Source organism: Platichthys flesus, chromosome 16 (assembly GCF_949316205.1).
Source record: "Platichthys flesus chromosome 16, fPlaFle2.1, whole genome shotgun sequence".
NCBI classification, from domain to species: Eukaryota; Metazoa; Chordata; class Actinopteri; order Pleuronectiformes; family Pleuronectidae; genus Platichthys; species Platichthys flesus.
The window spans coordinates 4,244,021-4,264,485 of record NC_084960.1 but is presented as its reverse complement, the minus strand read 5'-3'; the positions used below and the strand labels follow the sequence as shown (position 1 = coordinate 4,264,485).

The 20,465-nt window shown below is 44.0% G+C and overlaps 1 protein-coding gene across 2 annotated transcripts; it reads left to right on the top strand.

Annotated features, from left to right (window-relative positions):
- Positions 1-797: 797 nt before the first annotated feature.
- Positions 798-15,709, top strand: LOC133970679 (E3 ubiquitin-protein ligase RBBP6-like). Of its 2 annotated transcripts, none has more exons than XM_062407675.1 (19): positions 798-1,325; positions 3,027-3,132; positions 4,088-4,136; positions 6,371-6,415; positions 6,524-6,606; positions 6,818-6,914; positions 7,102-7,244; positions 7,542-7,714; positions 8,068-8,171; positions 8,334-8,507; positions 8,775-8,917; positions 9,655-9,775; positions 9,942-10,008; positions 10,293-10,335; positions 10,426-10,734; positions 11,090-11,230; positions 11,462-13,498; positions 13,601-13,694; positions 13,953-15,709. In XM_062407675.1, exons 1-19 carry the CDS (start codon positions 1,160-1,162, stop codon positions 15,132-15,134), a joined length of 5,277 nt encoding a protein of 1,758 aa, XP_062263659.1. In that variant the 5' UTR covers positions 798-1,159; the 3' UTR covers positions 15,135-15,709. The 2 variants fall into 2 exon arrangements, with proteins under 2 accessions (XP_062263659.1, XP_062263658.1); XM_062407674.1 differs by having other exon boundaries at positions 13,598-13,694.
- Positions 15,710-20,465: the final 4,756 nt, after the last annotated feature.

The following is a 20,465-nucleotide window of genomic DNA, read 5'->3' as shown; positions in this document are numbered from 1 at the left end:
TTAGTTTCCACGTTGAGTTTACTTTATAAACCACCTTCACATATAAACCAATTCTCACACAGAGGAAGACGTGGTGCTGTACAGAGACATTAGATATAATACATATATTGTGGCAAGACAAGGAAAGGCAGAGACGCAGGTACTGTTTACTGTCGTTTATTCAGTAGCAAGGAAGAACTGGCACATGTTCCCCATACGGGAAGTATATATAGCTACAGCCTCTAACATTACCCATCAACCCACTGGGTGAGAGGACACACCCATGAGTGCACGCCACAATATTATAAATGATTATTATTCTAAATTATGATAAAAAATACAATATTATATTGATAATCTCTATTTATACAGCACTGTATTTATGTATGTTTTCTTGTTTGTAACTAGTAAATATGTATGTAGGTATTTTTGTATTATATATATTTTCCAGTTATTTTTATAAGCTAGTTTTGAGTTCAATCCTTGCTTCTGTATCTATTGGAGGACGAGTAAAGTTAGATTTTTATTGTTATACTCTGCATATGACAATAAAGAAGTAAAATAAATAAAATGGATAAAATCTGTATGGATAAAAACAGCTTGAAGCAGCTTTCGAAGAAAATATGATAATCTGACAAACCATTTATTGTTTTTATTCACAATTACTTTTTTGGTGTTTTTATTATTATCATCATTATTGTGTGCAGCAATGCAATGGATTGCAAACTTATTATTATTATTATTATCTTATTCGGTGAGAGTTGGGTGCTGCAGTGTGCGGGCGGACATGAACGCAGCACTTGCCGGTGCGCACTGTGCTGACGAGCCGTCCCCGGTGGAAACAGCTGGTGGTTTCTGTCACTTCTCTCCAGGCTGTGAGCTGCGTTAGCGGGGGGGGGGGGAACAAAACTCAAGTTCCGAACGGAAACCAAAACCCGAGCAACGGACAGACCGCTTTGCCTCGAGTCCGCGCCGACGCTCCGCCGCAAACCGGCAGCTGTCATCCCGGGGAACACTTGTTAATCACGGGCTTGGATCGCAGCGGTGACGCCCGGACGCGGCTAACGGCAGCTAGCTAACTTTTACCTGAACTCGAACCAGCTGCGGGAGTTCTCCCCTCGCGCTGTATCAGGATATAAAAGTGGTTTCATCTGTTCATCTGTTCTCTCTCGGTGTCATCATGACTCATGTGCATTACAAGTTCTCCTCCAGACTCAGCTACGACACGGCGGTGTTCGACGGGCCGCACATCACGCTCCGGGACCTGAAGAAGCAGATCATGGCCCGGGAGAGGCTGCGGTCCGGGGACTGCGACCTGCAGATCACCAACGCGCAGAGCAAGCAAGGTAACACAACATCTGTGTGTGTGTGTGTGTTTGTGTGTGTCTCTGTGTGTGAGTTAGGTTGAACTTTGGAAAGACAGAGAAACACGTGGTCCAGATATTGACAGCTGGCTGTGGAAGGGGGGCTGGGGGGGGGGGGGGGGGGGCACTGCGTCACCTCATTCAGTTTGATGGGGGGGGGTGTTCAGACAAGTCAAACCCGTTCAAAAGCCTCTAATGAATGGGGCCACATTCCTGCTGCGTTCACTCTTCATTGTGTGTGTCTGTGTGTGGGTTTGTGTGTGTCAGCCCAGGAGAGATGTGGGGTGGAGGGGGGTAAAAATAGAAAATGTCAAGTTGGAGCACAGTCACGAGCACAAGTTTAAAGTACACAGACACACACAGACACACTAAGCCATAGAGGAAAACACCCTTCACTGTCATGAAGGTAAAATAGAAGAGTAGAGCCCAACTCTCCCGAAATTAGAGCACAAATATGAATGAAATAAAAAGGTATACAGTAGAAAGAAGTGAGCCTAGAACATCATGAAAGGAATAAAATAGTAGATGTGATCAGAAATGGAGAGAGCACAGCTATACAAATGTTTCTTTAAGAGATATTGGAAAGAGGATAAGGAGTACTAGCCCTGATGGAAAATGCCCAGTCACCCTTTGTCCCCAGCTGTGGGACTGTGGAATGGCGGGTTGGGCTGAAAGCAGAGGAACTCAGGCCATGACCGGGCAAATAAGTTCAGAAAGGTTCATTAAAATCTGCAATAAAATCTTTAATAAAACCACACAAGCAAACATAATCACACAATAATGATAACAATCATCTCAGAGAGTGTGTCAATATCCTGCAGATAAGCTCTGTAACCTTATAGTTCTGAGTAATGTGCCCAATAACACGCCCACAGTGTGTGAACAAATACAGATGCACACACACAACCCCTGGAGAATAAGGGTCTGCAGACACACACAATCTGTGTCGATGGTCGAAACACCAACCAAGACAAGTAGGGTCATTCGGACAAAAATGTGTCTATGGATAATTGTCATGATAAATCTTGAATATGAACTTTATATACGACATATTTACACCAGATTTTTCCTATATTGCTATTGATTCCAGCTACATTGTGACAATTGTTGACATAGTTGTGTTGCCTAGCCATACAGCAGAGGATCACACATTGTAGGACAGGTTAAAGGAGTCACAGCCTCCAAGTTGGTTTCATCAGGTGTGAGTCATCATGACCTAGCCTGAATCATGACCCACTGCCGGGAGTCGGTACGGTTGGTTCACAGCTGCTGATTCATAGTGAATCTGCATCGTCATATTGAACCAGACAGTAAACATGAATATGAAGTCTTAATTCTATAGATTTAAGACGGGGAATCTAACACGTTCAGAAATGTATGAGCAGTGAAATTAATGTGTTTGAGTTGGCAGGTCTGCACGGTAGAATTTGCAGGATTATAATCGATTCAGCCGGAGCTAAAACAATTATTTGATGAGTCAATAATCCCTTTTTCAGCCAAACACCTGAGAGGCCTGAACATTCGCTGGTTTTCTAAGCTGCATGAAATAGTTCACAGAATATTATTTTGGGGTTTTGTTCAGTCGAAAAAAGATTAAAATCAATAAGCTATGAATTATGAGATCATTATTTTTCTTTTATCTGAGCTAATCCTTCGAGTTTTATCACAATCTCTCCCACTCAGAGTACACAGACGATGAGGGTCTCATCCCCAAAGGCGCCTCCGTCATTGTGAGGAGGATCCCCATCATCGGAGGAAAGTCCGGCTCAAGCAACAAGACCCACCACAAGTAAGTTGCCCCTGGGGTTTGACTCGTACTGTAGATGGAGAGTATGTGTTTTTAAGTTAAAGGCCTGATTCACTGATGCTGCTTTCCGTCACGTGCTAAACTCGAGACATTATTTTGTACAGTGGAATTTATACATCGTGTCCTGCCACCTGCTCTTCCAAGGTTCTCCTGCTGCGTTTTTAAAATGTGAAAGACAAATGTTTGAGTCAGATTTTCTGCACACGTTCCAGAGTTCATGTCACCACCGTGTGGAGGTTCATGGATATATAATATAGGAAGGGTGCACCTTGTTTCCTGGGAGTGTTTTGAGCAGCATTGTGGATTTGCAGGTGGAGGATTGTGTCGCCCCCCCCCCCCCCCCCCCCCCCCCCAGTCTTTCAACATCAGGTTGAATCCACACAGAGGCCTGTTTCAGTTAATAGACAACAGTTGATTAAACAATTTTTCTGTAACATTTCCATTATGAATAAAACATGAATTATGCTCAGGGGGAGGACATTTTTACTCCACAGTGATGTACACAAGGATTAGCCCGAGTCTGGATTAGCCTGGAGAGACAGCAGGGATGTGGGTTTTATTCATCAGAAGAAGGAAAAGACCTCGCTGAAACAGGCTGGTGGTCATGTGATTAGCCCCGTCAGCTCCATGCACACAAGAGGAATGAGGAGTGTAGCACTGCCTGATGATTTAATACTGCAAACCAACTCTCCACCTGCACAGACAGCCTGACAGTCAGTGTACGTCCAAGAAACCATTTACTATGAGCTGTTTAACAGGCTTTTAAATTCACACTTAACTAGTTTAAAGAACAGGGTGACAGTGGGTCCGTTTAAAAAATCCCGATTCTCTAAAGATGGACATCACATTTGTGTTTTACACTTTGTGTTGTTACTTTTACTTTACTTTATACCAAACTGCTGACTGTGGTTAACACCGATTTCTTCTTGTGTTACAGCGACCGTTCAGTCACCCAGCTCCAACACGCCTATGAAGTCGTCAAAGCAGTACGTAACCAAACTAAATCCCACTCTGCACATTCACAGCAAGGCTCAGCACATATATGGCTAATACAGCAGAGTAACTGCGCTTGAATATCTGTCGAAACTGCATCTTGCTGTTGCCAAACCTAAAAAATAAAGACCTTTTTAAAATCTCTTTATTCTCTATTATAGTTTAATTTGCAAAGGGGAATTCGGTGCTTCTCAGCACTTGATTTATAGTTAGCTGCTCCTCTGATAAGTCACATTTAAGGGACACTTAATAATAGCTTTAAGAGTAGTATCTGCATTTATCTGCAGTGTGGCAAAGGAACAACCTCCATATATTCTCTGTAACAATGGCTCTCAGCTGTTAATTTAACAAGCTGCTGAGTCCCCAGTTAAGATCCTTCAGTATCTGTGAGTCGGTGGTGGGAGCTGCTCGGGAGGGTCGAGCTTTATCGTGCAGGGCCAGCTATTCACAGCTGATAAACCCAACTGTTGTTTTATGATGGCGACGGTCTCCACTCGCTGTCATCAACCATGAGCGGCTGTGACCTGCTCACTTATCTTATGTTAAACTGGGGAGACGCATTCTAATCCCAAGATGCATTTAAGTACCAGGTATGAACAAGGCCTGTGAGTAAACCAACACATCTCAAATCTGTTCTCTGCTGCAGTTTGAATTAGTGTTATCACTGACCTGACCTTATTCTCTCTCTAGTTTCTCAGTAGGAGAAGTCTCTGCTGTTCTTCTTAGCACTTTGAGTCTGTTGGACAACTCAACCTTTTTGTGTGTGTGTGATCTTTTTATATTTTTCCCCCACAATAAAGTCGTTTGTATGAATCTGTCTTTTGTATTGATTATGTGTTTGACTTGACTGGACAGAAATGTCTCCTGTACACACCCACAGTCTATATTTCACCTCAGATAACAAACACACTTTTGAGACATCGGCCTGTTTCATCATTTCATATTTATCAATGGTTAAAATCTTGGTTCCACATTTATCCTTTGCAGGGGATACAATCCAAACAGAGATATAATAATGAATAAAAAATACAATATTTAGACAAAACTGGCACACGTGTCCTGATCTGCACTAATTCTTTCTGACTGAACTTTCATATCCTCGTTCAAGAAGTTTGTGAAGATCAGCAGACGACCTGAATAAGTCTCTTACAATGTGATTGGGGATTAACCATAGATTTGATGGTCTTAATCTAATTTAGTTAATACATTTACTTAATGACTGCTGATCCACAATATAGCACAATCCTATGCCACCGCTGGCTGATGTTTAATATCTTATATCTTTAATAATATTTAGATATGGTATTGGAATTACTTAATCAGAAAGTTACTTAAAAGAAATTAGGAAGAATTCTAATATTTTACTTGATTTATTGTCCTTATGTACTTTGTATATATGTAACCTAGGATAACTCATGAGTAGCGCAGCCTTCGTGTGCACTGGCAATATTTTTGAGAGTCTGCTCAGTGTTATTTGTTTGGAAAAAAACTATGAAACAAGACCAAAGCTTTGAGCTACATGTCAGCCATGCTAACATGCTCCCAGTGATGCTGCAATGTCCAGTTGGATGTTTTGTATTTAGCTGCTATAAGCTTTGTATTTGTATTTCTTTGTATTTACTACATTTTACACAAAGAAGTGAATTAAGAGGAGGCAGTGTGTTTATACAACTTTTAGTATGTTGTGTATGACTGAGCAAAATGAGGTCTCACAGATTGTCACAACAGGAAAGTCCCAGATTAGATGTTGTATGTTAGGAGTCCCAGCCGGTCTCTGGTGTTGTGATAAGGTGAAGCTGGAGGCCATCTCTCATCAGACAGTTTATTAGACATTATTGTAGGCGATGAGGCCAAAGACCTCAATACACACCTGACAGGTAAAAAACTCCCAGGAAGCATTGCCTCTAGGGCTTCGTTATTCATTTGAGAAAGCAGTTGCTGGAGATGCTGAGGCTCCATGGGGTAAAAACTGTGGGGACATTTATAATCACTGCTGGGTGCTCTTGAGCTTTTTATCTCAGAGAAAGGATATGAATGTGAAGACTTGAAACTGAGAACTTGCTTTCATGCAAATTACCAAAAGTTTGGTGTGAAAGTTGAACCAGACAAATCATCTTGATCAGGAACGTTTCTTTGACAATGCACACGAACAAAGAGTTCAGCCTTTGCCCAAGTCGTGTAACCTCGAGGCTTCATTAGTGAAACTGATTTTGTTTAATTCTAACAGGTGGACGACCAGGCTTCCTCCAGTACCTTGGACCTTTTCTCCAAGGTATTCCTTTTCTTTCTCTCGTTTAATAAACACTACACCTCCTGTTTGACCTGTCTTCCTTGCGTCTGCTGCCCTCATTCATTCATTCATTCACGTGTTTGCATGCAGATGACAAACCTGGCTGAAGCCGATGTGTCAGAGGAGGATAAGATCAAATTTTTGCAAAATCAGTCTGCCTACGATTCTGTGAAGTGAGTCTCCCTGTTTTCAAATCTACTCCCTCACTCATTTCTCTCTCCTCAGTGTGTCCATCCACCTGTTTTCTTAAATTCAATACCTCCATGTTCTGACGTGTCACTGGCCCTCATCACATTGTTCCATCTTCATCCCACTCTCCATTCACCCCCCTGCATTTTCTCTCTCCATCTGTCCTCCTCTCGTTCTCTCCCGTTCCCTCTCTAGCTACAGCAAGAGGTTTGGTACAGTGCTCCCTGCAAACTACACTTGTTATCGCTGTGGAAACACTGGTCACCACATCAGGAACTGTCCCACCAGCGGGGTAAGAGCAGAGCCCGCGGTATCTCCAGGTTCTTTGCAATCTCAAAAAAGTCTCAATCGGTTTGATAAGTGTGAATTAGGGTTGTATTTTTTCTTATCCGAAAACTTGAGTCTTGTTTCTTGATATAAGTTGACTGTCAGCTTCTGTATTGCCTGGCATTAAATGTAGTTGTGTGCATACTCGACAGCAAGATAAAAATTATGAGGCCCCACTGAGAATAAAGAAGAGCTCCGGCATCCCCCGATCCTTCATGGTTGAGGTGGACGACCCCAGCGTCAAAGGAGCCATGCTGACCAACTGTGGACGCTACGCCGTTGCTGCCATAGACGCGTAAGTCTGCACAAAAGTCTGTGTGTGTGTGGATTGGGGGAGATATTTTAAACAAACCAACGGCCTGAAAAAAAAAAAAAAAAAAAAAATCTTCACTGGCACAATTGTCAAGGCTGACCTTCATAGGAAATGTCACAGGTTCAATTCCAGCAGCCAGTGTTTGTGCTTATCAGAAACAAAAACCTTATCCTGCTCAAGTTTGTCTGATTTAAAGCTTCTTGTGAGCAGATAAAAACAAAATGTGAGGTCACGGTGTGTGAACTGTCTGTCAATGTGTGTGTCTGTCTCTGTCTGTAGGAAGGCGTACGCCATCGGGAAGAAGGAGAAGCCTCCATTTTTTCAACAGGACAAACCAAAGTCAGAAGTCGAGGAGGATCCTATACCTGAGGAACTCCTCTGTCTGATCTGTCATGACCTGCTGAGCGACGCCGTGGTTATACCCTGCTGTGGAAACAGCTACTGTGACGACTGTGAGCAACTGCTATTCACACACATACACACAGACACACAAGAAAAACTGGGTGTAGCTGTGTTACTGCATTTTAATACTCACAATGTTTAAATATATGAATCATATCAGGGAGTAAATGAAAGATCATTTGTCTTATTTCAGCGCATAGAAAACAAACATGTTTTAACAAATAGCTTTAATTATATAGGATCTATATTTCATGATAAATGGCTCAAGGCCATGACAATTAGACGGAGCCGTTGTGTCACAATTCCAACTGTCTTTCTCTCTCTCTCTCTCTCTCTCTCTCTCTCTCTCTCTCTCTCTCTCTCTCTCTCTCTCTCTCTCTCTCTCTCTCTCTCTCTCTCACAGGTATTCGCACCACGCTGCTGGATTCAGAGGAACACGTCTGCCCCACTTGTAGCCAATCAGACGTCTCCCCTGATACCCTGATCGCCAATAAATTTCTACGACAGGTGAATTAACAGTTAAATATGAAATATGAATTGACGTTAGAGGAAAACTCCAACAATTTAATTAGTTAACAGGGATTTGTTTAAATGATTAACTGTTGATTTGATAATTTTGTATTTTAATGCGACAGGAATAAGTTGACTGTCTCTTTCTCCCCCAAACAGGCTGTTAACAATTTCAAGAAGGAGCGAGGCCAAAGTAAAAGTCTGCCAGTAAAAGGTGGCACCTCCCAGTCCCAAACTCCAACCCCTACACCGAGCCCAGCCCGCTCACCACCACCCCCTCCCCCAGTGCAGAGCCAGCCTCAGCTGCCTCAGGAGCCGATGTGCAGCCATCAGGTAAATCTCTTAATGATGTGTTTCATCTGGGAGGCAGAGATGAAAATAGTCCTGTGTCTGCGTGACTCAGGAGCAAGAGGAGCAATTAGTGTTTTCATTGTCACATGTTTTCTCAGTTCCCAGGTTTATATAACCTGACAGAAAATACTGTATGAATGTGTACTCTATGTTGTCATTTATATTGTCACGTGTGGAGATTCTGTAGAGTTGTTTTATTATTATGTTATACTCTCTTTGCTTTAATCTCGTATCCTCCTCCCTCTTCAGGACTCTCCCCTGCACTGCCTAGAGGTTGAAGACACACCGGCACTTTCTGAAAATCCTCCTGCTGCAACAGGCCCCACGTCTCCTTGCAACAAGCTTAGCACCTCCCTCCAGACTGAGCAAAGCTGCTTGGAGACACCTGACAGGTATTTTGACACAGAAACACACGCATGATGACAAATTGCACTCATATCTTGAGACGATTAAAAAAGTTGCTCTCAAGCAGAATTAGGTAAATAACAACATAGTCTAATAATGCAAAACAATGCTCTCTGGAAAGAGATCAGAGCAAACCAATCATAATTTTAGTAAATATCATAAGTAAAGAAACCTGTTTGACAACACTGGAAAGAAGAAACTAAAAGCCACATTTTGTTATCTTCTTAAATTGAGAATGGTAAATGGATTTGTATTTATATAGCGCTTTTCTAGTCTTGATGACCATTCAAAGCGCTTTACACTAGTGTTTCACATTCACCCATTCACACACACATTCATACAGTGCATCTACTTGCAGCACTTTGTTATACTATGTGGGCCATTCGGGGTTCAGCATCTTGCCCAAGGACACTTCGGCATGCAGATGGTTCAGACTGGGGATCGAACCGCAGATCTTCAGGTCCATTCTACCCCTCAGCCACAGCCGCCCCAGCTGTCTTAACATATTTAAAACATATGTTTTACTGTGTGCATCACCAAAAAAGCCATTATTTATAAAGTTCATATAAGGTGACTTCAGCAGAATGTTTGTCAGAGATAGATCCTCCTGACCAGGCACCAGGTCATTGACCACACACAGGCAAACACCCACTGAAGTAAAACACTTGGTGCCGTCTCCCATATAGATCCAATATGGCTCATAATATATGTGCTGTTCATTCAGGGAGGCTGAAGGAGAGACACAGGATGACTCAGCTGCCGCCACCACCACCACTCCTCCTCCTCCTCTTGTGCTGCTGTCAGACAAAGATCCCGCTGCTGCTCCATCACAGCTGACACCATCGGTGAGGACAAACAAACAGTATCAAAGGTCTCCTGGTTTGATCCAGAGAGCTCGTCGATCTCAAGTCATGCATCGTAAAAATCGTATCTCTGAGAAGTCGATTGATATTCGCTGTGAAGGAAAGAATCTCTGTATGAAACCTGTGGTGTGTGTGTGTGTTTGTTCAGGTTGAACACACAACTGTGGCAGAGCCGCCTCCGACGGTCACTGTGGAACTACAGCAGTCCCCCTCAGGTGAGTGACTCAAGCTGCTGAACCATGAATCCCCCTCCTGAACGTATCCGGAGGGGCTGTATGTGTGTATGTCTGGAGGTTCTCCCGACAAACTCCCTCCTACACACTGAAGATACTGTCAGAGTACACAATCTCCGACTGTGTTCTTCATATGTGAAAGACAAATGTTCTGACACGATTGTCGTCAGGATTTCTTATTATTTTGTCTTTTAATTCAAAACAATATGTGGATGACTTATTGCAGTAACATCTCAACACAAAACCATTTTTCTCTGAATCCAAAGGTCCAGTAGCAAGACACCCACCGCCCTCATCCTGCTGGAGCGGGTTAGTTAACAGTGTTTGCAAGCTGAGTTGTGTATGTGACTCTACCCATTGTCTCAGGGTTGATCTATTCTTCCTCTACCTTCCCCACAGAGCCTTCCCCCCGTCAGGTTGTCCCCCTGGAGGCTGGTCTGAATCCCAGCAGCGTACGTCCTCCCCCTGCTCTGCATACACAGTGCCTCCACCACCTCCTCTCTTTCCCTCCCCCCTTTTTCACACGTACCTCTCAGCTCACCAGTCTCACAACAGTTACCCTCCTGGGTACCCTCCACCTGCCACGCCCATCTGGAGACTCCCTTGCCCCCAGGGTGCCCCGCTCCATTCTCTCTGCTCCTCTGCCTCCACCATCCCCGCCCTCGTCCCTAAGGAGTGGTACAGGCGTCAGACAGAGAAGAAGGAAAGGTATACAGAACACTCCACCAACAAATCACTCGTATCCCCTAAGGAGTATCTAAACGTCTGAAATCATGTGAACTGTTCAATTGCCAGTTGTCTCTTTTAAAATAGTTTTTAATTCCAGCTGCTAAAAGGACATTTTTAAGTGAACAAATTTAAACATGCAGGTTGATTTTTTTTTTTAAGGGAATACAATGTTTCTACTTCCAAAGAAATCTATAGACAGTGTGTTTGGATTAATTTAGAAACATCAGCAATTTTAAATATGTCCATCGAATGTAAAGGACAATGTACTGATAAATATGTGAAATAAGACTGATTTATAAACATTTGTACCTCTACTCTTTCTTTGGCCTCTCAGGTCTCCTCACAGAGGATCGACCCACAGACACTCCTCCTCTCGCTCTCAGTCAAAGTCGTCTAAGTCCAAATCGTCAAATCGCTCCTACTCTTCAAGCAAGTCCAGATCCCGCTCACGATCCAGATCCCAAGGCAGATCAAGGTATTTTGTTCCCTTTATTTAAGAAGGATTTCATTATCTTTGTATATTTGTTATATTTTTTTACTCTCCTTTTTGGTTTGAACACACAAAAATAACAGGTGTTTTGTATTCCAGACTTTTCTTTCTGTCATAGACAAGATGGGATTTTTAAATGAGATGAACTGCCACAATATATTATTTGAGATGATTTCAATCTAATCTTGTTAATTTTTATTTTATTTTATTTTCCAGACCCCGCTCACCTTACTCCCGTCACAGAGATCTCCACACCCGCTCTACTCCCTCGTACAGCTACGGCTACAGACGCTCCCCTACACCGTCCTCGTCATCTTCCCCTCATGTTGGTCACCACTCCAGGTCCAAGTCACCGTCAGATCACCGGAAAAACCGCCACCACAGCCGCCACCACCACACCAAGAAGTCTGCTTCGAGCAGCTACGGCTCCGCGAGACGAGGAGAACGCTCAGGGAGGGAAGATGGAGGCTTCGGGGCGAGTTTGACCAGTTCCCACTACGCTCATCATTCAAGTCAAAGGAGCGGCCTGGAGCTGGAAACAGAGCGCTACCTACAGTGGAAGAAAGAGTACAAAGAGTGGTGCGAGAAATACTTCAACAGCTACGTCGGCCCCTTCCACCAGCTGCCTCTCCCCTTCATCAATCTTCCTCCTCCTCCTCAGTGGGAAGGAAGCAAATATCACTCACAGGCCAACTTGGATTCTCGCTACAGACACGCAGCCAGGACGCACGGCCGCTCCCCTCCATCGCAGTCATCCAGTGACAGCCGCTCCCCTCTGTCTCATTCTTCGAGTGACAGTCGCTCCACTGCGTCTCATTCATCCAGCGACAGTCGCTCACCTCCGTCTCACACGTCCAACAACAGCCGCTCCCCCCCCTCTCAGTCGTCCAGCGATAGTCGCTCCACGCCATCCGAGGATGGGGCCGAGCTGAAGGCATGTCCACAGCAGAAGGTCGACCACCTGCCGATCACTTTTAGAAAGGGCAGTAAGGAGGTGGAACTGCAGGAAACCAGTAAGGACGACAAGAAGGTGATCATTAGAGATGTGGAGGACCTCAGCCCCATAAAGTACAAGCAAAGGAAGACGCAAAAACACGACGGAGGAAGAGGAGAGGAGACGTCATCCCCTGCAGCTGCAGATTCAACCGATGACAACAGAAAGGATGAGAGGGGCCACAACCCTGATCCACATGCCTGCAAAGATGTCACCCTAGTAAAGAATGAAGCAACCTTTCAATCCACTTTGAAACCAGATAAATCTTTGGATAAAGATTGTGTTAGAAGCAGAGAAAAGGAGGATTCAGAAGAAAAGAAAGGGCGGAGAAGAGGCAAGGATTCAGACTCAAGGCAAGATGTAGAGAGACGGCACCGAATGAAGTCCAGTAGAGGGGCAGATAGGGATGATTCAGACAGATACAGACACACCAGAGGCAGAAAAGATCCTCACTTAAGCTCAGAGAAGAACAGAAAAAGAAAAGGAGAGACACCAGAGAAAAAAGAAGCCTGCAAAGATGAATCCCCCGAGCTGATTGAAGAAAAGAAACAAAATATTGAGCAGAAAAAAGAGAGTAAGCCGTGGCCTCTTAAAGAGAAAGACATCTGGGAGGGAAGAATAACAGTGAAGCCCCAGAAGAAAATAAGCATCAACATCATCTTGGATGTGAAAAAGGAAGAGGAGCAACCTGAAAAACAGGAGAGCATCATAGGAAAATCAGAGGATGAAATGGAGAAGACGGGTGATGGAGAGGAGAAGTTAAACAGAGGAGACACTGACGATGGAGTTAATGAAAAGAAGAAGTCAAGCAGAGAAGAGGAAGAACAAATCAAACCAGATGAGGGAGAGCCGAGGCAGTTGTGGGAGAAAGCAGCCATCGAAAATGACAAGAGAGGGATGTGGGTTACCATCGCAGCAGAGGAAGAAAATGATGGAGAAAAGAAAGAGTTTGACTCTTGGCATTGTGCCCCTAGAGGAGCCGAGGAGGAGGAGGGTAACAATCAGATGGAGGAAGTAGATGAGAGTTGGAGCATGACAGGAAAGGAGGAGAAAGAAGAGATTGAAGAGTTTTTCCAACTCTCTCAGAAGGAGAGGACCGAGGGAGAAAGCACATGCGAGGAAAACAGAGGAAACCTGCCTGAGGGAGTGAAGACGAGGGTGAGGAGAGAAGAAGTAGAAGAGATGAAGGTCACACCACAGAGGAGCAGGAACGAGAGCCACCACGACGGACCTAACTCCATCATGATGGATGACGACAGGTCAGAATGTTTCAGCTCTTCTTTTAAAGCCAAATCCTGCAGCTCGCTCTTAGATGTAGAGATAATGACGGTGTGTGTGTCTTTGTGTGTTTAACGCAGCAGTTGTGAGGATTCCCAGGAGAAGTGGGAGGTGGTTAAAGCTCTGGAGGAAAACATCCAGCACACAGCTGTCGAGGATCAGCTCGTACTCATACAGGTGCGTCCATGAGCCAAGATCACGAGGTGTGCGATCAAAGTTTCTAAAGCTGTGGGAATCATATCAAGAGGAATGGGAATGGAAATGTATTCTCATTTGTATCAAACAAACTCACAATCGTGTGTTATTATTGTGCGACTCTAACCCTTATTACTGGTTTAGCTGCTTTGATGCATTGTTTAAGGGTGTTGTAAATCCAAAAGATTTATATATATTCATGCAGAACCCTCTCAGTGACATTTTACCTGTCCGTTTCAGATCCCTCGCTCCAAATGGGAGAAGGAAGTGTCCTGGGAGGAGGTGGAGAATGAAGGAGAGGTCAAAGCTCCAGACCCTCGGCCCGTGGTTCTGCCTCCAGCGTTAGTGACATCAACCGACAGGGAGACAGAGGGACAGAATGAACAGAAGAGGCAGAGGTCAGTGGACACAAAGAAAGACAGGGACAGACAGAAAGGAAAGGACGAGGAGCGAGGGAGAAGTTTGGATAGGAGTATGGCTCCCTCTAGTGGTAGAGACACAAATGACGGCACCTGGTGTGCAGACAGAGAGAGGGAGAGAGGGATGGAGAGGGGCAGGGATAGACAGAAAGAGATCAAGAGATCTAAAGAGAGGACAAGGGATGAAGAACGAGGGAGAGACAGAGGGCACAGCAGCTCTGCCTCAGTCCAAAAGAAGAATCTCCCTTCCTCCAGTCATTTCTCCCAGCATTCAATGTCACAGGACACAGAGAGGAGAGGGCGTCAGCAAGGAGGCGACCATGACCACAAGAAGAGCTCCACCTCCTCACATCCCGGCGGGAAACACTCTGGCAGTGGAAGCAGGGATAGGAGAGCTGTGGAGATGCCTGATAAACACGCACACAAAACTCAAAGAGACACTCCACTGGACCCAAAACGTAGAGACAAACACTACCATAGTCACCGAGAATCATCAGGCAGCAGACACCAGGACAGAGCCCCAGGGACCCAGCTTTGCTCAGAGTTCACCTCCCTGCCATTCTCCTCAGAGTCCTCCAGCCCAAAGCCCAGAGTGAGCAGCCCTGGACTGAAGCTGAAGCAGGACAGAAGTAGAAATGAGAGCAAGGAAGCGAAGGAATGGACGGGAAACAAAGTGGGGAGACAGGCCGAGGAAGAAGGAGGGACTCTCTGGCGAGACGTGGACCAACAAAGGTCTCAGGAGCTGGAGGAGGGAGAGAGGCCCAGCAGCAGCAGCTCATCAGCGAGCCAGGACGGCAGCAAGGATGACAGGAGGAAGAGGAAGAAGAAACGGATGGAGCAGCAAGGGGAGATGAGCCAAGCTTGCCCCGAGCCGCTGGAGGACTGCGAGCTGAAGAAGCACAAGAAGAAGTCGAGGAGGAGCAAGGATGGGAGGGAGGAGGAGGAGGGTGGAGGAGAGGGGGAGGACGACCACGCCAAACGCTGCTCATCTCCGTCATCTTGATCATCGTGGATGATAATGACAATTACTTGAATTATGCTTTTCCTTCTCTGTCCAAAAAGTGCCTGGGTTGTTGTTTTTTTTGACTTGTTTTCCTTTTGCCGGGATACCTTTTGTATCATCTTCAGATATTAAGTAAGAAATGCACCAGCTAAGATAAAAGCAAACAATTTGTAAAAGGAAAAGCACTTTATAACAATCAAGAAAAAAACTGAATGTGAATGGAAGCAAAAGTCGAAACCATTGAACGCTTGAATTAGTTTGAGTTGAAGGAGTTTTCAAAGCTTTGCTCAGGTCTGCCGCACCTACAGGAAAATCTTACTTTTACTTGAAACAGGTCAACCAGTCGCTTGATTTGCCTCAAACAGGAGCACAGACGTGCACCGGAGAGGATTATTGAAAGAGTTTGTGATTAATTTAAAGGAGAGACTGTGAATATTTATGATTTGAACCTCTGTGTTGTATTTTTCTTTTTTTCTTTTTAATTTTGTAAACGTTGGATCAATTAATAATTTACCAGAGGAGCGTTTAGTTTTTCCTGTTTTGAAGGAAATAAAAAAAAGAAATCATCCACCAAACATTGTGTCCTGTTTCTGTTTAGATGATATTGTCTCATATTCCTTATAAATGGATTCAGACTGTTATATAAACTGGCAGATTTAAAGTCTGACCAGTACAGAGACTCTGAAATAACATCTGTATTTGTCTGACAGATGAAGCCATCAGTACTTTTCACCTTATGTTATCTACCATGAAACGTATACTTTGATTTGTTTTTTATTTATCAGCTCTTTCTCAAATCTCAGGCCGATTGCCGATTTCCTAATGAAACCATATTTAAATTCCTGACTGATTTGATCTGCACCAAATTGCACACACTCATAGATATCACTCCCCTGACCATGTCTGATTATTATCATTAAATACTCTGAGAAATCAACAAATATATTACAGCTTATCTGAATCTGCAACAAAATCAAATGTTTAAGGTTTTTTTCTCAGGTCGCGCTCCACCTCTCCACAAACTTTCACGGAACTCAGTTGTGTAGTTTTTGTGTAATCCTGCTAGCAAAGCATCCCAGTTGCAAACTCAACCTCCCTGGAGGAGGTGGATATGTAACAGGTATTTGGCGTTTCTTCCTCTGAATAATCAGTTCATATTGGGCCATCAAATTTAAATCTAAAATACTTGATCGCCACTGTAAAGACGACCAGAAGAGCTGAAATACCGACAAACAACATTCATGTCATCTGTATTGTTTTGTTTTGTATTATCACAGATGAGGAACAGTCCCCACAGGATCCTCTGCTCTTCTGTGGGTCTGTTCCTCTTCACTCTGATCCCAACTTCCATTTTCTCTTCGTCCAGCCTGGTTTTCAGACTCCATTTTCGCTTTCCCAGCCAACCAGCCTCCCCCCCACCGATCCCCACCCCGAAATCTCACACAGTCCTGCCAGACCCTGAAACATCTCCCCTCCACTCGTCACCTGTCTGCCAGGTAAGGATGTCCACACTTAATAAACATATGTTTGTTGTTTCTTTATCTCTTTACCTTAAGCCGTAAAACATCAAAAAGCACCAAACAAAGACGTCTCCTCTCTGATAGGTTGGTTGCTGTTCAACTTTTCGGGGCTTTTTGTTAGTGTGGGTGTTGCGAACATGTTAGAGTACACATGAAAGACGTGTTGAATATGTCTGATGTCTGTGCCGTGTGTGTGTCTATGTTTGTGTGTTTAAATTGATGCTTGAAGTACATCCAAGCTTTTCTAGCTTCATTAACTCTCTACATGGACGACATGGCAGAGATCCAGCCTCTGTCTCTCTCTCTGTCTCTCTGTCTGTCTCCCCTCTGTGTTTTGTTGACGTGACTGCAATCGCCCGGCGCCATGCCAAGGCACGCTGGGATTGAACAGAGGAAATCTGGCAGGGTCTGCCCGACTGCTGCTTGGGTCACAGGCAGTGGAGCGCTTGGCCAGTCGGACATTTCTCCTGTTTAAATCAGAGGAGGCACCAGCTCCTGTTGGTTTGTTGTGCACTTCTGCATGTCCTCTAAAATGGCCGATTAACTTCACGGGCTCCCCGGCATCCTGCCGCACCCCTGCTTCCTACGTCTGCGTGTCCTCTGCACTTTCTGTTTGCTCTGAAGCTTCTGACTGCTTTGGCACCGTTGTATCTAGAATTATTGTCTAGACATAAGCTTCAGTGTGTGTGTGTGTGTGTGTGTGTCTAGAAATGGAGAATGCTGCAACAGACAGACAGTCAGACAGACAGACTATATCTGTATATGGTAGTAGAACATGTCAGAAACAAACAGAGAGACAGACTCAGACCAATGCAGACTGACAGGTTGATAGTCCGATAAATTACAAGGAAGTAAAGTGCAGAAAAAGACAAAAAAAATAATGGCACATTGTTAAATACGAGACAGGCAGACAGACAGACACACAGACCAATATCCAGGCAGGCAGCAGGACAGACAGACAAGTGGACCCTGTAGCAATCAAGAGCAACATCCCTCCTGCTCTCCCTGTGTGGTGTGGATCAGAAACGAGGTACGCTTTTTAGATTTATCTTTCTGCCTCCTTTATTTCTCCGTCTTCACGCAATCCGCCGCACTTTGTGTCGTCCCGCGTGCTCATTTGAGCCCCTTTCTTTTAATTTTCTTTTTTTGTTTTGTCTTTCTTTCCGTCCGGGTTTCCTTCCCTCCTTTGTGCCCGTGATGTGTGCCGACGTCTCAGGGCACCGTGCCAGTGCTGCCTGACGGAGACCGAGCTGTGTGTGCTCTGCCTCTCCGTTTGTGTGTTTGTGTTGGTGTATGCAGATTTGGCTTGTTTGGTGCCGGTGGCAGCTGCAAACACTTGCTTTTGGGCATTGCATCCATGTGGTAATTAAGAAAAGGAGCCTCTGTCAATTGAGATAACTAAGACTTCATCTATAATTCAATGGCAAGGGAATAAGTATTTAAATACATTCGAAATGTTGTAAGAGAATTAAAGAGGAAAAGGGGGTAAACATGTAAATGTCCCATTAGCCACAGAGAAATCATGGTATACATGATATATACAGAATTTACTCCATCACAGTGTATTCAAGCAGAGGCTGGTTTGAAATCTCACGATGTTGGAGATGTCAAGGTCACAACAACCAGCTCCACATTGTGATGTTCACAGTTTGCTTCTTTTGTTTTTGTGACATCATAACCGCTGCACTGTTCTTTAGAGGAACCGGTGAGATGGTTTCTGAAAAGAGACAAAAGCTCTCAGAGGCATTATGGTGCAACGTTCTGGATCTTTAGTCGTGATGTGGTAATTAGATCCAGAAAGATAGTCAGTATTGGAACATATTGGTATAAAGGATTTTCTTTTGAGAGCTTTTGGTGGAGGAATGTATTTAATATTGCACCTTTCACAGAGCGGACACTTACTCTTAAGTCTCTGCTAAAAACATATTATTGTTTTTAGTAATTGTTATTATTGTTATTATACTATTATTGTGCCTTTATCTCTATAATTATTATCATCACAATTACTTCTTATGTGCATCATTTATTTTAACCGATATGAATAACGGTTAACATAAAGTTACTTTAACAGTTTTCTTGTTGTGAAGCTCTATGTACTTTGTGTTGAAACGTGCTCTACAAATAAGGTTGTTATTATTAAGTCAAAAAATGCTTCACAAATGTATAGTTTTTCAAATTAAACCATAACATAATCAGACAAAGCATTTGCACACATTAATAAAAACATACAAAAAGGTCCCGGTAGGCAAAAGGAAGCTTGAATACATCAAAGCTTCTTTTTGAAGACGTCCACAGAGGTCGCACATTTTGTCAATAGGATTCCATCGTGTCTTTCTCTGGACTGAGGCTCAAGGTTGAAGTTCTTTGGGTTTAAACTTGTGTTATTATGAAGTTAATTGTTAGCTGGGCTGTTGCTGGTTAAAGCAGGAAACTGGTGACCTTCTGACCGATGTCAGAGGTCAAATCCAGCAAAATACTCCTGAGCTGCCAGAGATTCAGAGCCTCGCTGACCTGGAGGAGGCAGCAGCTTCAATTCTGCTGTTCAGTGGATTTCCTGTAGGTCACAGTGGAGAAAAGTAAATGCTTTCTTTCTGCCAGTCTTGGGTTTAACAGCCTCTAGTGGAACGCTGTGGTAGAACCAGTTTAATTAACTGGTTCAGTTAATTAAATGATATTAATAATGATGAAATCGAGTCACAGTTAAATCTCTTTTTTTGTCCCTGAAGTGGATTTTCATTGTGCAGACAGGTTAAAATAAAACAGAATAGAGACACAGGTACTTATCCTTCAGCACCTCAAAACATTCCCAAAGTAATTTGTGATTGAATGTGCACATTTTTTTGTTTTTAAAAATGTGTGTCTCCACTGGTCAGTCCGGCTCTTCCCTCTCTTTCTGTTTCTGAGACTTCCAGGAGGAAAGCTTTCCCTGAAAGAAAGAGGCTGTTGGTGGCAGATGTTTCACTGGCCGTGATGGAATGTGTGTGCGTGCGTGTGTGTGTGTGTGCGCGCGCACGTGCAAGTGTGTGTGGCTTGCAATTGTGTCCATGCAAATCAGTGCCTTTGTAATTCTTAATCTTGAATGGTATTTAGCATTTGTAATGCATCATGACAGCATGTGTCTCAGTGTGTGTGTGTGTGTGTGCTTGGTGTATGTGTGTGTATGTGTGTGTGTCTGCACTCCTGCCTGGCCCTGTCTGTGACCACGGCTGTGTGCAGAATGACAATGAGCATCTCAGGATACTCAGACTGTGTGTGTGTGTGTATGTGTGTGTGTAGTCTTCCGGCCTGCCAAGGGCTAGTGTTGGCGTATTGAGTTTAAGAACAGATTTTAATCTCTTCGCTGCAATGCAAAGGTCTACTGTGTCACTCCCGAGGCCACTTTTGATAAACACAGCTGATGGTGCAGTCTCAAGGTGCAGAGGGTTTTTTGCACAATAAAACTGTATTTAACAAATTCATTAGCTTAGGATACTTCCTGCCTGCAGGTGCTTGCATGCATCTGTGTGTGTGTCTTTTTGTGTATGTGTGCATGGGACATTGCATTCAGATGAGTCAGTTTTTCCTCAAGGAGAACACAAGTCATGAATATGTATTAACATCCTCTCTGTGTCATCCATTTCACTGTGTGTGTACATTTGTGTACTGGGACCGGGAACAGATTGACCATTACAATAAGATCTCCACAGGAGTGTGATGTGTGTGTGTGTGTGTGTGTGTGTGTGTGTGTGAGAGAGAGAGAGTTGTCTACATTCCACTGTACTCCTGATGGAGCGAGTGTGCAGCATTCTGTTTAATTAGCGTGTCTACACTG